This window comes from Balaenoptera acutorostrata, chromosome 19, assembly GCF_949987535.1.
Source record: "Balaenoptera acutorostrata chromosome 19, mBalAcu1.1, whole genome shotgun sequence".
Lineage (NCBI taxonomy): Eukaryota > Metazoa > Chordata > Mammalia > Artiodactyla > Balaenopteridae > Balaenoptera > Balaenoptera acutorostrata.
This window is the reverse complement of record NC_080082.1, coordinates 63,817,906-63,830,892: the sequence shown is the minus strand read 5'-3', so window position 1 is coordinate 63,830,892 and position 12,987 is coordinate 63,817,906. Positions and strand designations below refer to the sequence as shown.

The following is a 12,987-nucleotide window of genomic DNA, read 5'->3' as shown; positions in this document are numbered from 1 at the left end:
TTAATATTAACCTCGGGGAAGGAGGAGCCAGACGGAAGGGGGGCTTCGGAGACAGACTGGAAAAGGCATCAGAGAGAGGGAGACAGGCGCACAGCAGTTTCAGGCTTTATTAACAAACGGGTGTTAAAAACCAGATGGGTCTGTCTGCCCCTCTGGGCTCTCACCTTCCCGGGGTGGGGGGCTGGCTGGGAGGGCAGCAGTGTGCCCACCACCCCCCTCCCTCCCCTGGGGCTCTGGAGGCAGACAACCCTCCCCTGCAGAGGCGCCCCTCACCCTCTCTCTGCCTCTGCAGCCTCACCCACTTCAAGCACAGCATCAAGCCCCACCCCATTCCCTGGGGGCCTTGTCCCGGTTTGGGGTGCCCCTGCCTAAGTCCTAACCCTGGTCGGGGTGGGGGGCAGGCTTGCTCGGCCTCCTCTCCTCCTGCCCCACGTCTCTCCCAGGCTCGTAGCACAAACGGCACAGGCTTGGCAGACAGACAGACAGACAGACAGACAGATGGGGAGACTTCTCAGTGCAGACAGAATCTGAGGCAGGGGTTAGATGGGCCGACTTCTCTGAGAAGTTCAAACACTACAGACACACGTCAGGCTGTGGTGGGGTCTGTTGCCCTCTGCAGGCCTGCATCTGGGCCCTGGGTGGGCTGGGGATTCATGGAAGGACGGTGTGAAAGTGTCTGCACACAGTAGGTGCTCACTAAGCGCTGGTTTTCCTCCCCCCAGGGTCTGGCGTCATAGTTCCTTGCTGAACTCCCTCACCAGCGTGTAGCCCATGCAGCCCCAGCTCCCCTCGGCCTGGTAGCCACAGCCCTCCAGCATCCCAGCCACGCCCCACGCTGCCACGGCCACCGGGACCACTAGCCGGGCCCGGGGCTCCCCCATGCCGCCCGCCCAGGCTCGAGCCCGGGATTCGGCAAAGGCCAGCAGCCGCCTGCCCACGCCTCGGCGGCGGTGCCAGCGAGACACAGAGAGGCGGGTGACCCGGGCCCCGTCTCCAGTGCTGGAGCCTGGGGCCAGGGCCAGGACCCCGCACACATCCCCCGAGCCCCGCACTGCCACCCAGGGCCCCCCCAGCCCGCCCGGCGGGGGCAGCGAGCCCCACCGGGCCCGCAGGCCCAGCTTCATGGCCGCCACGGCCAGGAACACGGGCAGGAGGAGGGCCAGGGCGAAAGAGGCCAGGACGAAGCGCAGGCCGCTGCTGGCTGCCGCCAGGAGGAGCAGGGCCGGTGGCCGCGTCAGGGCGTGGAGGGCCACACGGTTCTCCGTGTCCTTCACGCCAGCCTGCGGGCAGGAGGAGCAGTCAGCGTTGGGGGGCTCCCGTGGGCAGCAGGAACGGGGCAGGGAGGAGGCAGGCCCTGCCCGGGAGGGATCCGGGGCCGGAGGAGAAAGGAAGGCAGTGAGCTGAGGCCTGTGGCGCAGGGGCCAGGACCACACAGCTGGCACGCTGGGCTCTGAATGAGTGAGCTGGTGAATTAGGAACTGGGAGGGCCCCCACTTCAGTGGAGAGGCAGGCGCCGGGCACCAGGGAAGGCTGGATGGAGGAGCTGCCCCAAGCAAGAGAGAAAGCTGGAGGGGCGCCTGGGGGGTCCTCGAGTGCCAGGCTGAGGCCCAAGGGCTCTACTTTGAAAAGCAGGAGGCTGGGGCGTAGGGAAGACTGGAAGTGGGCAGGATAGGGAAGGAGTTGGTGTGTGGTCAGCTCCACAGCCCTACAGCGGTGAAAACCCTTTTTGATCCCCAGGGTAGGGAGAAAGAACTAGAGAGGAGGGCCCAGGGGCCCTCTTAGGAGCAAAAGACTGCTCGCCGGGGGTCACGGCTGGCTCAGGAAGGTGACTGAAGCCACTCCAAATGCCAGCCCTGCCCCCTCCCAGGCTCCGTGGTGTGTCCCCGCCCCACCCCCAGGTTCATTGGTGCCCCCTCATTCTGTCCCCGCCCCCTCCCAGGCTCACTGGTGTCCCGGCCCCTCCCACTGGTACCCTCCCCCAGACTCACTGGTGTCCCCGCCCCCCCAGGCTCATTGGTAGCCCCTCATTCTGTCCCCGCCCCCTCCCAGGCTCACTGGTGTCCCCGTCCCCTCCCAGGTTCACTGGTGTCCCGGCCCCCCCTCACTGGTACCCTCCACCCCACCCTCCCAGGCTCACTGGCGCCCCTGCCCGCTCTCACCTTCAGCATCTCCAGCACTAAGGGTTTCTCATCTTCCCTCATCTCCCGCACCGACAGGTGGCTGGGGGCCATGGCAGCCCCCAGGCTCCCGCGCCCCCAAGGGAGCAGGCGTGCACCTGGCGAAAACAAGCCGGTCAGCGTCAGGAGGGCACCTCTCGTCCCCAAAGCGCCCCAGAGCTGCGGATCAAGCAACAGTATGTCCCAGGTCAGGTCCCAAGAGAGGTCCGAGACAGGACAGGCTTCCCCGTCAACCCATCGACCTTTCTAAAGTCTCTCGGGGTGCCCGCCCGGCCCCCAGTGGTGTCCAGCGATCTACGCCTAAATGCCCGGTGCACGCCAACACCTGCCAACACCGGGCTCCCTTCCAGGTTCCGGGGCGGCCCTGGGGGTGAGCGAAACTACCCCCACAGGCAGGGAATGGACTGCGCTCCCCACCCCCCAGTGCCCAGAGCCTCTCTGCCCCAATCGCCCCCGAACGGCGTCTGTCGCAGGAACAAGGACTTGCAAGCACCTCTGTGGGTCGCTTCGCTTTTGACAAGGTGCGAGGGGAGCAGGGTTGAGAAGGCGGTCGGCGGCGGAAGTGACGTCAGACTCGCGCACTGGGGGGCGGGGCGGTGCCTGCTCTCGGCCTTAGCAACTGTTGCCAAGCTTCTGGCAGGGGGTGGGGGGAGAGTCTGGGCGTGGGCTGGGAATGGACTAGGGCGGGGAGCGGCAACCCTGCAAGGGGAGGAGCAACAGAGAAAGGGGGCCTGTAGGACGCAGGCGGGGGAAGGGGCAGGGGATGGGAGCGGGGGACCCGGCGGGGTGGGGGTGGGGGCGGGGAGCGGTACTTACCGGGCGCGCGCTGAACGCACGTTTGCTTCCCGAAGTCCCCTGGTTCCTAAGCAACCTGAGCGCAGGGGGTGGGGGCGGGGCGGCGAACTCAGTGGGTCTATTCTCTTTGGTTCCAGGGCCTTCGCGGGAGGGGCCGCGTCAGCATCTTGAGCCCACTGGCTCCCAAACTGCCCCACCCCAAACCAACCCACCCCGGCTCTCAGTGACATTCGGGATGGGCATTCCCACCCACCCATTTTTCCGTGAGAGGAGGGGTGGGGTGACTTACAGAGAACAAGTGGCAGACCAGAATTCTCGATTCCAACGCCTCCCCCATATAGTGACCGTTGCATCCCTTTTTAAAAAAAGGATAAACAGAGCCCACATAGGAGAAGTGGCTGGCCCCAAGACGCAAAGCAAGTCACCTGCGAACCAGGAAGCAAGAGATGAGACTCCAGGTTCCCAAGTGGTGGCTATGGCCATGACAGTGACCTCCCAAACCACAAATAAAACAAAAGCACAGGAGAGGAGATTCTGGTCTTTATTAGCAAGCCCAGCCTGCAGTTCCCCTCCCCCCAGCTCAGCCCAGCCCAGGCGGGCAGTGAGTCGGGGTCTCTGTGTGGGGCGGGAAGGGGAACCAGTGGTTCTACTCAAAACGTGTGCACCAGCTGGACTGCGGGCAGAGTCTGGACGATCTGGATGGAGGGTAGGCCCTGGGGGGTCATGCCCCCAGGTGCAGCTCCCGCAGGGACCACTTGTACCATCTGGGAGGCAGGAGCCGCAGGGACGCCCGCGGGAGCAGAGCCTGAGCCAGGTGGTGGTGGGGCCAGCAGCTGCAGCGCAGCGGCGCCTCCCCCAACGCTGCCACTCTCCAGCAGCTCGGTGGCCGGAGCACTGCGGATAATGAGCAGTTTCTGTCCCGGTGGGCCAGGGGTTGGCGGCTCAGCCAGCCCCGAGGGTAAGGTCTCTACCTCCTGCACACACAGCTGGGTCTGCTCCCCATCAGCCCCGCTCAGCACCAGGACACTCTGCAGCCCCTCCTCCGTCTGCAGCGTCTCAAAGAGCACATCCTGGACCACACCAGTGCTGGCCTCACCGTCACCGGGCTCCCCCGGGCCGGGGTCCGCCAGCAACTCCTCCGCTGCCCCACTCTGAACCACCAGCAGATTAGGCGCCTCAGTGGTGACGGCTCCCCCACTGGAATTGGACAGCTGACCCGTTACAGGCTGCAGCTGGACCGTGGTCACCTCCTGGGCCGGCTGGAGCTGGACCGTGGTCACCTCCTGGGCCGGCTGGAGCTGGACCGTGGTCAGTTCCGGGGCTGGCCGAAGGGGTTGGAGCTGGACCCCGCTCACTTCCTGCGGCCCTGCCTCCCCAGCCCCCACATTCTGCAGAACTATGAGGCTCTGCGCTCCCGCGCTGGCCCCGGTGTTGCTCCCTCCCTGCACCCCTAGCCCCCCAGGGCCTGGCAGCCAGACTACTCCAGCCCCCTGCCCAGCTTTCCCCACTGCCCGTGGGCCCTGCCTTGCACCGCTGCCCCCACCACCAGTACTGGAGGAGGGCAGCAAGATGAGCTTGGGGGGGGCGGGGGGCGGCGGGGGTGTGGGGGGCTGGACGCTGCTGGGGATCAGCTGGAGGCCCTGGGCAGTCTGCACCAGGAGAAACGTCTGGGAGTTGGGGGCTGCTGGGCTGGGGGGCGGGGCCTGGGCCGTGACCCCTGCCACCTCTAGGGAGAGCGTGGCTTGGAGGTGGGGGAGGACGTGGACATCTTGGGTGGCGGACGGGGCTGGGGCGGCAGCCAGTGGGGCAGGGGGCTGGGGGCCGGCGCCGGGGGCTGCGGGGCCAGAAGTGGCGTTGGCCGGGGCATGCGTCCTCAGGTGCCGCTGCAGGTAGGCGGCCATGACAAAGCTGCGGCCGCAGATAGGGCAGGCGAAGGGGCGCTCGGCCGAGTGGGTGCGCTGGTGCAGCAGCAGGTTGGACGAGTGCGTGAAGGTCTTGGGGCAGAGCGGGCAGCGGAAGGGCCGCTCGCCCGTGTGCACGCGCTGGTGCTGCCGCAAGTTGGAGGTCTGGGCGAAGCTCTTGCCGCACACGCCGCAGGAGTGGGGCCGCTCGCCCGTGTGCACGTGCCGGTGGCGCCGCAGGCACGACGTGTTGCGGAAGGCTTTGCCGCACTCCCCGCAGGCGTAGGGCCGCTCGCCCGAGTGCAGCCGCAGGTGGTACTGGTAGTGCGACGACCACTTGAAGGTAAGGCCGCACTGGCCACAGGTGAAGGCCCGCAGGCCGGTGTGCACGCGCTGGTGGATGGCCAGCAGCGACGAGCGCTTGAAGGCCTTGCCACACTCGCCGCACTGGTAGGGCCGCTCGCCCGTGTGGTCCCGCAGGTGGTAGCGCAGCCCCGATGAGCCCTTGAAGGCCTTGCCACACTCGCCGCATTTGTAGGGTCGCTCCGCGGAAGCGGGGGCGGGCGCGGGAGCGGGCGGGGCGGGGGCGGGGGCAAGCGGCTCCTGGGGACAGGTGACCTCGGCAGCCTCGGCCTGGGGGGGCGGGCGCCCGGCCGCGGCCTCCTCCACGTGGCACTGCTGGTGCGCCAGGAGGCTGGCCAGCTGCGGGAAGGCGCCGTCACAGCTGCCGCAGCGGAACGCCTGCCCGCCGACCGCCCCGTGGCTGTGCTGGTGGCGGGAGAGGCCGGCCACTGTCCGGAAGGACTTCCCGCAGGGGAGGCAGGCGAATCCAGGGGCAGCAGCGGCGGGAGGGGGCTGCGGCAGGGGGGACGGCGGGGACAGGGAGGGCGGCGGGGGAGGGTCGGCCTTCCGCGGCTCCGAGGGCGCGTCCGCGGGCGGGGGCGGCGCCTCCGGCCCGGGGCAAGGCTGGTGCTCCAAGAGCAGCTCCTCGCTGCCGAAGCCTAGCTCGCAGCCGTCGCAGCGGTACACCAGCTCCACCGTGGTCTCGGCCGCGGCCAGAAAGAGCTCGGGCACCACGGGCGGGGGCGCGGGCGGCGGGGGCGCCGGCGGGCTGGGGGGTTGGAGGGGCCGCTGCAGGTAGGCCTCCGAGACCAAGACCTTGCCGCCGGGCTCCCGCGGCGGAGGGGCGGGGGCGGCGCCCGCGGCGGGGGCGGCGGCGCTGCCGTGGGTGCGCTGGTGCAGCAGCAGGTTGGACGAGTGCGTGAAGGTCTTGGGGCAGAGCGGGCAGCGGAAGGGCCGCTCGCCCGTGTGCACGCGCTGGTGCTGCCGCAGGTTGGTGCTCTGCGTGAAGCTCTTGCCGCACACGCCGCAGGTGTAGGGCCGCTCGCCCGTGTGCACGTGCCGGTGGCGCCGCAGGCTGGACGAGTTCTTGAAGGCCTTGGGGCAGTCCGGGCAGGGGTAGGGCCGCTCGCCCGTGTGCTGGCGCAGGTGGTACTGGTAGTGGGACGACCACTTGAAGGCCAGGCCGCACTGGCCGCAGGTGAAGGCCCGCAGGCCGGTATGCACGCTGCGGTGGATCTGCAACAGCGACGAGCGCTTGAAGGCCTTGGGGCAGTCGGGGCACTGGTAGGGCCGCTCGCCCGTGTGGCCCCGCTGGTGGTAAAGCAGGGCCGAGGAGCCCTTGAAGGCCTTGGGGCAGTCGGGGCACTTGTAGGGACGCTCGCCCGTGTGCGTGCGCTGGTGGTGCAGGAGCCGGGACGACCAGCGGAAGGACTTGCCGCACTCCCCACACTCATACTGGGCCGTGGGGGCCGGAGCCGCGGGGCCCGGCTTCTCCCCGGCCCCCTCTGCGGTAGAGGCCGGCGCCATGTCCGTGTGGGAGCCAACCATCACACCTGGGGAGGGATTCCGGGTCAGGCGAGGGCGGGCGCTCCCCCCACCTCCGCCCACACACCGGGTTATCTCAACCCCAAACCCACGGGGTGGCCCTGTGAGAGGCACGGGACACATCCCTTAGGATTACGGCTTCCTGTAGTGCAGGTCAGCTCTGGCCGGAGAGGCTGCCCACGACGGAAGGCTTTGGGTGCTAAAAAGGAAACGTATGGCAAACTGGGAGGAGCTGGTCGCCCCGCCCTCCACCATGCCGGCCATCTCCTCCAGGAGGCTGGACTGCTGGACGTGGCCTTTATGAGGCCAGGTACTGCCTTTCCGGCTATGCTCAGTCCCTCTAAAGACAGGCAGTGTCTTCGAAGAAGGCTGGGGTCTCTAGCACCGCGCTTTGGATCCTCTGGTCCCTCTAAAGACCTCATCCCCATCCTGCCTCAATACCCGCTTCCACTGCCACACCCCAAACCCTTTCACGACAGACAAAGCCTCTGTGAGCATCCATTCTCCACCACCACCCATCCTGCTCCACCTCTCCCTCTTGGGACCCTAACCCAGAATCCCTAGGTTCAGCCATATCTACCACCCATTGATCCTGTGGGCTCTGCATCCTCCGCCCCCTCATCCACACCCTCACTGCCCCCCTTATCCAGCACAGATGCTGCTGGTGACTGGAAACTGCCTGGCCTCAGCCTCCTTTTGCATTTGTGCCCAAGGATCTCAAAGCTCCCTCCCCAACACCCTGCACTGCTCATGCTGCATTTCTCTGGTCCATTCACCCACCCCACCAGGTGATACTTGCCATGTTTCTTTTCCCCTCAAATCTCTCTCCTATCCCCTCTTGCTCTTAGCAGGTGACCCTGCCATTGATCTTGTCGCTGAGAAAATAAAAGCAACCAGAAGAGAACATTCCCATCTTCCAACAACTACACTGGTGGTTCTCAGTGGGGCAATGGAAGCTCCCTGGACCACCACCACCACGCCCTCCACCCCAGCGGACATGTGGCAATGCCTGGAGACTGTTCTGGTTATCTGGCTGTCGACTGGAGGAGCAGGTGCCACTGGCATCTAGTGGGCAGAGGCCAGGGACGCTGCTCAGCGTCCTACGAGGCAGAGGACAGCACCACCCCCAGCCCCCAAACAGCAAGGAGCAATCAGTTCAAAACGCCAATGGTGCTGAGGCTGAGAAACCCTGCACTACCCCTTCCCGCCTGCCTACTTCTGGGCCTAAAGACTCTGACTTCCCACCTACAGCGATTCTCCTCATCTCCTGGACCGTTCCCATCAGTGTACCCACAAGCCAGGTCTCCCATCTTTATAACTTAAAAAAAAATTTTTTTTGGCTGCGTTGGGTCTTCATTGCTGCGCGCGAGCTTTCTCTAGTTGTGGCAAGTGGGGGCTACTCTTCGTTGCGGTGCGCGGGCCTCTCATTGCGGTGCCTTCTCTAGTGGAGCACGGGCTCTAGGCGCGTGGGCTTCAGTAGTTGTGGCACGTGGGCTCAGTAGTTGTGGCTCGCAGGCCCTAGAACACAGGCTCAGTAGTTGTGGCACCCGGGCTTAGCTGCTGCACGGCATGTGGGATCTTCCTGGACCAGGGCTCGAACCCGTGTCCCCTGCATTGGCAGGCGGATTCTTAACCACTGCGCCAGCAGGGAAGCCCTCCCATCTTTAAAAAAACAAAAACCCTTCACCCCACTTCCTCCTCCAGCTCTGGCCTCATTTCTGTCTCCTTGCAGCAAAGCAACTTAAAAGTGCCATCAATACATGCTCTTTCCCATCTCAAACCCTGTCAATCAGATCCTCCCCCCGCCCCCTCCACTCATGGCTTCCTAGTTGCTAAATCCAGTGGTCTCTGCTCAGTGGTCAATGGACGCCTTATTCTCTCTCTCCTTAAACCAGTCCCCTTGGCTTCTGGGATACCGCGCTCCTCACCTGCCACCCTTCTCAGTTTCGGGTGCTAGTCCTACTTGTGAATGCAGGAGAGTCCAGGGTTCTATCAAGCCTCCTATTCTGTATCCACACTCTCCCTGGAAGCCCTCACCCACTCCTGGGACTTCACAATCTATAAATTGGACAATTCCAAAATTGATCTCCACGTGCCACCTGTCCTTTGAAACCTACACCCCTGCTGGACTATGCCATTTGGATGCCTAATAGACACCTCAACCTTAACATGCCCAAAGCCTAACTCCAGTTTTTCCTCCTGCTCTCTCCCCTCTCTGGCCCCCGCAAATATCTCTTTCACTCCCAGTCTGCTCCATCTCCAAAAACACCGTTATTCTTGCTCAGGCCCAAAGTCCCAGGGCATCCTCACCTCCTCTTTCTCCCTCACTCTCTATGACCAGTCCGTCACCCGACTCCCCTAGTCCAGCAGGAGCGTCCTTGGAATCTGGCCACTTCCCACCAAGTCCCCCATTACCACCTTTTTCTAGGGCACCAACATCTCCCTCCTGGGCAACTGCAACAGCCTTCTGACAGCTCTCCTAGTTTCCACCCTTACTCTTCCTACCCCCAGTCTGTTCCCAACACAGAGGCTGAATGGAAACTGCCAACACAGACAGACCATTTCATTCCTCTCTGCTAAAGCCTTCCACTGCTCCCATTTGAGAGCAGAAAGCTAATCCCTTACAAGAACCTACAGACTTCCCACGGCCTATGGCTTCCTTCCCTCCCTGACTGTCTTGCTAGCCTCTCCAACCCTCAGAGCACTCTGGTCACAGGGCCGGGTCAGGCATGCCCACTCCCACCTGGGGCCCCACACAGGCCCCTGCCTAGTACCCCCTTCCCTCCAATATCCAGTAAGCTCCCTCCCTCACCTCCAAGTCTTTGCTGAAATGTCATCTTGGGGAATTATTCCCTGACCACCCTACCTAACTCTGCAACCCCTCCCAGCATGCCGCATTCTCTTTCCCTGACTTATTTTTTTTTCTCCATAGGGCTTATCACCTTCTAACCTACTTTATAATCAGAGTTTCCCAGCATCAGCACTGTTGAGATTGGAGCCGGACAGGGGGCTGTTTCCTGCATTGCAAGTTGGTTAGCAGTATCCCCGGCCTCGGTCCACTAGATGCTAGTGGCATCTTGTTCACTGTTGCATCCCAGCGCCTAGAATAATATCTGGCACAGAGTGAGTACTCAGTGAACATATCTTGAATGAAAGAAAGCTGGGCATCCCTTTGCACAAGCCATAAAGATTCCCTTTAAAAAGATGAGCGTCCCCTTTAAAATGTAAGCAAGTCCTTTTAAGAGGTTATCCCAGGAAGCTGCAAGTGTCTCTTTCAGAAGGCCGGCATGCCTTAAACAGGAGACATCCGTGCTCTGGAACAGCCGGGACCCATCTTATCTGGTAAAGAGCATCCTCTTCAAAAGGCCGGGCCACACCCTTCCATCAGGCCCGACTTCCCCTTTAAGAGGATCCTGCTCCTGCACAACCATCTCCACCCTTTCTCAGCTAAACTAGGGACTGCTTTGAAGCCACTAGGATTCAGAAGCTTTTCTTTCAGTATCTGGGACACCGTCACCGGCCTTTAAAGAGACAATTTATTCTCGGGGGGTGGGAGGTGTGGGGTGATGGAAGCGGGAAGCTCTTTATTAACTGCACAACCTGCCCCGCCCCTTTAAAAAAGCAGCCCCTTGCCCTTTAAGGGGGCGGAGCCGGCCCGGCAGACGAAAGTCGGAGGTGAAGTAGCACCCTTCCCTTTAAGGCATCCCTTCCGGTTTCACGTTCGCCGTTTCCCCAACGTCTCCGCCCTCCGGTCCCTCCCCCACCCCCGCCCCTCCGGTCTCTCACCTGCGGCCCCGACCGGGGAATGAGCTGGGGAGACCCAGGGCCTTCCCGCAGGGGTCGATGGGAAGGCGGGGCCCCTGCAGCGGCGGTGCAGGAGTGGGGGCCGGGGAGGGGGCGGGGGCACGCTCCCTCCCAACGGCCCCCGGCGCGAGGCACCCAACCTTTATCGGCGGCCTCTCGCGCACACAAACCCCGACGTCGCCGTCCGTGCGTCAGGACGCCACGTGCGCAGAGGCCCCGCCTCCGTACCCCCCATTGGCCGCCGGCCGTGTCGGCCCTTCCTGGCACAGGCGGCGCGAGGCATCTTGGGAGTTGTAGTACTCTCGGGACTCCGACCACTTGGTCCTTGCAGCGGTCGCGGGGGTCGGCCCAAGGCCGGGGAAAGCTGGGTCGGGACGCAGGGTCGCACGTTCCCCTTTATTAGCATCGACTCCCTCTCGTCTGTGATAGAATCCTCCCCCGCAGCGCGGTTCCCGAGCAGGCGTCGCCCACCAGGGATGTGGTCACTCCTGGCCTGGCCCCACGCCCAGGCCTCGGGGCTCCCATTTTTTCCCCCGTTGGGAAAACTGAAGCCCGCAGTGCTTCCTGCCCGCCAAAGGTCCCTCGTGCTTGCGGTTCCCGGGCGTCTGTTGCATCCTCGCTAGTGCGGCTGTTGGGGAACCTGGGCCCTGCTATGCAGGGGGCTGCCCAGGGCACCAGGGACCCCTGCCTCCTTCGCAGCCTGGGGGCTTAGGGGAAAACGGGCTGTCCTGAATCCCCTCTCCCTCCTTCCCATGTTCAGCTCTCACCAGCCTCGGCCTCTAAGTCAAACTGACTTTTCTGCGGGTCATCCAACTAGTTTCTCAACCATGGCACTGGTGACATTTGGGCCGGCCTTTCTTTACTGTGGGGGCTGTCTTGTGCCTTGTAGGGTGGCTAGCAGCATAGTGGCCTAACCCTAACCCACTAGAGGCCGACAGCCTTCCTCGCCACCCGGCTCCCCTCCACCACACGTTATGACAGCCGTCTCCAGACCTGGCTGCAGTTCCCCTGGTTGAGAACCACTGTTCCAAGGCAATCCTCCTCAGCCTGACGGCTACCCTTACCGCGTCCCTTCTCAACTACCAGAAAGCCCCTGTGCTAGGTGGGGTCCCATTACATGCTCAGCGGCACTCATCTCTGTTCCAGGACAGACGGATGGGGTCTGACTTTGCCACCCAGGTGTCCCCAACAACCAATAAGGGGCTTAATCAGAAGCAGACGACACTCTGTTGAATGAGTGAATTTTTACAGCCTCCCATACAGTTTCCCAAGGCCCCCAGGCAGGCTGGGACTCAGGCGTGATCTGAGCTGTTGGACCTGTCCCTGCCCAGCAGGGTCTTTATGAAATCTCCAGTGAATTCATGCATATAAAACCCTTGGCTTCCAGTTCAGCCCAAACGTTCCTCTCACTTCAGCTTTCACCTCCCCTGCCAGAAACGAAGCTGCCAGAGGCACTGGGGTCGGGGTGGGGGTCGGGGGGGGGGGCGGGGAGGGACACCTGAGGAGAGTTCTGAGCTGTTAAGGAGTAAAGAGGGGAAAGCTAGGAAGAGGAGAGACCTGCAGGCCCTGCCCCCTGGGGTCTGTATCCAAGGCTCCTCAACACATCAGGCTCTGGCCGCTAACGCTAACGGAGGCTTGGGGATGGAGCGAGGATCCCCTATGAGCAACTGGCTCCCACTCTCGGGGCCCGGGGCCTCTTTGGGGAGGAAGAAGAAAAAAAAAGTTGTGCAGATTTGACAGGCTCCTTTTCAAGACAGCAGTAACAGCCCTGTGGGGTGAGTGGTGGGACGCTAACACCGTGTCTGGCTCTCCAGGGTCACGGATGGGAAGAGGAGTTGTCCCCCCATCCATCCCTGAGCTGGACCCCTCATGGAGCCTCGTACGCGGAGTCCTCTGCAGCTGACACAGATATCATAGGAAGTTATCAGAGGCACCCAGTCCAGATTCTGTAGTGTCCAGACCCTCAGTCCTTACCCAGGACCCTCCCCAGATCTTGCCCTAGCAGCTGGGACATAGCAATGGGGGCTTGGGAGGGGGCAACAAAAGTTCGGTCCCAGTGAGTTTACAAAATCTACAGGGGGTGAAGGGTGGCAATAAACAAGACATAATAAATAACACATATCCCATGCTATGTGCCGCTAAGCGTCTCAGAGAAAAAATGCAGTAGGAGAGATGGGCGTGGGGGCATGTCCAGGGCTGGGGCAGTGGGTGAAGGCTTGATGTGGGACTAAGCAAACATCTGGACATACGCCTGTCCAGTCCCCAGGCATCCTTTTTTTTTTTTTTTTTTTGGCCGCGCCACACAGCACGCGGGATCTTAGTTCCCTGATTGGGGATCAAACACCAGGGATTGAACCCACGCCCCCAGCAGTGGAAGCGCAGAGTCTTAACCACTGGACTGGCAGGGAAGTCCCCCCAGGCAT

At 63.0% G+C, this 12,987-nt stretch overlaps 2 protein-coding genes across 5 annotated transcripts in view; both read right to left on the bottom strand.

Annotated features, from left to right (window-relative positions):
- Positions 1-89: 89 nt before the first annotated feature.
- On the bottom strand, positions 90-2,811 carry NAT14 (N-acetyltransferase 14 (putative)). 2 transcript variants are annotated; one of them, XM_057533601.1, is made up of 3 exons: positions 2,671-2,811; positions 2,160-2,275; positions 90-1,280 (listed from the first exon to the last, which is right to left on the bottom strand). In XM_057533601.1, exons 2-3 carry the CDS (start codon positions 2,229-2,231, stop codon positions 732-734), a joined length of 621 nt encoding a protein of 206 aa, XP_057389584.1. In that variant the 5' UTR covers positions 2,232-2,275; positions 2,671-2,811; the 3' UTR covers positions 90-731. The 2 variants fall into 2 exon arrangements, with proteins under 2 accessions (XP_057389584.1, XP_057389585.1); XM_057533602.1 differs by having other exon boundaries at positions 2,160-2,336; positions 2,671-2,743.
- Positions 2,812-3,504: 693 nt separating this feature from the next.
- The window catches only part of ZNF628 (zinc finger protein 628), a 28,288-nt gene continuing 18,805 nt past the window's right edge, over positions 3,505-12,987 (bottom strand). Inside the window, exons 1-2 of one of the 3 annotated variants that reach the window (XM_057533472.1) lie at positions 10,547-10,709; positions 3,505-6,768 (exon numbers count right to left, since the gene is read on the bottom strand). In XM_057533472.1, coding sequence (XP_057389455.1) covers positions 3,623-6,763 — 3,141 coding nt within the window. In that variant the 5' untranslated portion in view covers positions 6,764-6,768; positions 10,547-10,709 and the 3' untranslated portion in view covers positions 3,505-3,622. Of the gene's footprint in view, positions 6,769-9,714; positions 10,491-10,546; positions 10,710-12,987 lie in introns of those variants that run through there. The other 2 variants (XM_057533473.1, XM_057533474.1) reach the window with 2 other exon arrangements.

What these genes read in the sequence shown, in the direction of transcription:
- NAT14 (XM_057533601.1), bottom strand. Translation starts at nt 2,231, where the DNA reads ATGGCCCCCAGCCACCTGTCGGTGCGGGAGATGAGGGAAGATGAGAAA. An exon ending in TAGTGCTGGAGATGCTGAAG is followed by an intron (nt 1,281 to 2,159) that starts GTGAGAGCGGGC and finishes TCCTGCCCGCAG; the next exon opens with GCTGGCGTGAAGGACACGGA.